The sequence below is a fragment of the Argiope bruennichi genome, chromosome 7, assembly GCF_947563725.1.
Source record: "Argiope bruennichi chromosome 7, qqArgBrue1.1, whole genome shotgun sequence".
Lineage (NCBI taxonomy): Eukaryota > Metazoa > Arthropoda > Arachnida > Araneae > Araneidae > Argiope > Argiope bruennichi.
The window spans coordinates 1,965,061-1,967,632 of NC_079157.1; the positions used below are offsets into that span (position 1 = coordinate 1,965,061).

The 2,572-nt window shown below is 33.9% G+C and overlaps 1 protein-coding gene across 1 annotated transcript; it reads right to left on the minus strand.

Moving 5' to 3' along the window:
* Positions 1 to 330: 330 nt before the first annotated feature.
* On the minus strand, positions 331 to 1,798 carry LOC129974952 (uncharacterized). The gene is made up of 2 exons (XM_056087769.1): positions 605 to 1,798; positions 331 to 342 (listed from the first exon to the last, which is right to left on the minus strand). Exons 1-2 carry the CDS (start codon positions 1,796 to 1,798, stop codon positions 331 to 333), a joined length of 1,206 nt encoding a protein of 401 aa, XP_055943744.1.
* Between the last annotated feature and the right edge of the window lie 774 nt (positions 1,799 to 2,572).

The window sequence follows — 2,572 nt, forward strand, 5'->3', positions numbered from 1 at the left end:
TATGTGTACATAAGCTATTATAAGTTAAAATTTGCAATAATTTTTTTTAGTTTTAGAAAATTGGTAGATATATGGTGAATTTTGAAGAAATTTTAGGAAAACTTCAAAAATGGTACACGAAATTCTATTTAACCAAATTCAATAAATTTAGTATTTAAATAATCCTTATGCAATTACCTAGGGAATGACCTAAAATTTTAAGGCTACCCCAATAAATAAAACTTCTAGAGCTAGTCGAAGAACCATCACAGGGTATTTTGCATATTTTATAACACCATTATTCAAATAACATACCATAATTTAAAAAATATTCCTATTATGAACATTCTTTTAGGTCACGCTCTAGAAAACATTATAAGGAAAGATTATACCAAGTTTCAAAGCAATTGCTTTAGAATAATTCAAGTTATCATTTTTATCGCTGGCAAAATATGCAAAAAAAGTGATTTTGAGAAAAATGCATTTTTATTACAACTTACCACATATATGCTATATACATGTGACTACTAACCTAAAATGTCCCAGATTTATAAGTTAAACCTTCTGCTTGCTCATTTTTAACTAATTTTTTCTTTTTAGCTGCCCGATTTTTTTTTCTGGCAACTTTAACTCCGGGCAAAGAATGTCGCTTGGATTCGTTAACTCGCACTTCGTCGAGTTCAGCAAAACCTTTGAGGGTAAACACCCCCAAACTTACACCAAAATGCCTTAAAATATCTAGCAGTCCTTCAAATCCTTTATTAAATTGAATCACTGCCATGTATGCACCCAACCGCAATGTTGACAACTCAACGAAAATTTCTTTTGGAATAAATTTCCAAAGAATTCCATTGAACGATTCATTTGCATTTTGGGTTTTCCCATGCAAGCATTTTTGTAGCAAATTTTTGTCACATAATTGCATGTATACAGGCTTGATGCTATTGAGGACATTTTTTGGAAGCCCTTTTGATTTTTCCTTGTATTTTTTTCCGTTCGATATGGCTTGCTGATATCTACACCAGCTCTCGGGCCCAACTGGACATTGACCATGCATTGGTTGTTTTGCACTGGAACAGCAGTGAAAAAATGCTGCAATTACTGCCTTTTGCATGCCTTCCAAATCATTCACATTACTACGGATAGCAATTCCGTAGTAATTTTGCAATTTATCGATGAAGGTGTCTGTAAGTTTTCCTCGACCTCCAAGACCTTTTTGCTTCGATTTTAATTTTCTTAGCCTTGTGCCAACACGCTTCTGTATATGTCCAATACACTCATATTTTGTAACGCTATCCTTCCCATAAACATCTTTCACAGCATCATATCCTTTTGAATCCCCGTCGCCATAGAATTTTATATATTGTAGTTTCCTCATGTCAGCAGACCTTTCAAAAATACGATAAGCACCAAGAGGTTCCATAGCACCAGACGAACCTGTATGTTTTGTACAGGTATGACTAGAGTTTATTGCTTCGCTGTTTTTTTTGTCACAAATTCTACACACTTTCGACATCACTTCAATGTCTAACACCTTTCCAGTGTCTATTGAAATGACCGTGACACATCCATTCAGAGATGAATACCCTCTTCGTTGCCATGTGCCATCAACTGACACACCGCACTGAGCTATTTCTTCAGTTACTGAGTCACCTCTAATTTCTAATGCAGCTTCCTTCATTGTTTTGGATGCCACGTTACTAGCAGCAGCTTCCAGTTTTTTTTCGAGATAGCCAAATGACTTTTTCGAAGGCACATTCACATTCATCGCAGAACACAGTTTTTTCGCTGCAGAATGTCCCCTGCCAATAACTCTCATACCAAAAACAAATGCAAGATTTATGGTATGCATTTTATTTACCTTTTGAGAGGTGCAGAAAGATATTGAATAGTCACAATTTTTACACTTTAATGTCATATTCATCGCTAAGCCAAATACAGACTCCTGGATAATGCTAACTCCACTTTTAAAACACACAGGACAACATAATGATGAAATAATGTCATTGAGGATTTGGAAATTAATAAGCACATTCTTTTCGTTGTTTATAGGAATATCTGAAGGTTTCGAAGATTGTTTTAATTTTGTTTCACTGACTGTTAACAGTGAAGCATCTAACTTACTACTTTTTGTAGCTTTACTGGAGTATCTGTTCCCTCCGAATTTCCGTTTGCGAGAGTAACACTTGTTTTTATTATTACCCATTACTAGCACTGTTAAAAACACTAACACTTTCTAAAATTTCACTAATAATCTATCAAATTAATGCAGATTACTATTATTTTTGTAAAAACTAAACAAGAAGATCACAACAAAATCGCAACGCACGCTACAAATGTAAACAAACTAATGTTGCCAGATTTCCTTAAATTTTACGTTGCCAGATATCCTTAAGGTGCAGAATTATTTTAAATATTAAATTAATAATATACTAAAATTATTTTTTAAAAAAATCGCGGAATTTCAATCAAATTTGACAGTTTTATGGGCATTTAAATGCTTACTTCCGGTTACTTGAACACCCACTTCCGGTTTACCGAGCTTTACTAATTTGCTAATATCTCGGCTTGTAATTGACGTAGAAACAAAGTA

Excerpts from the sequence above, each read along its gene's own strand:
- LOC129974952 (XM_056087769.1), bottom strand. The coding sequence starts at position 1,798 with ATGAGAGTTATTGGCAGGGGACATTCTGCAGCGAAAAAACTGTGTTCT.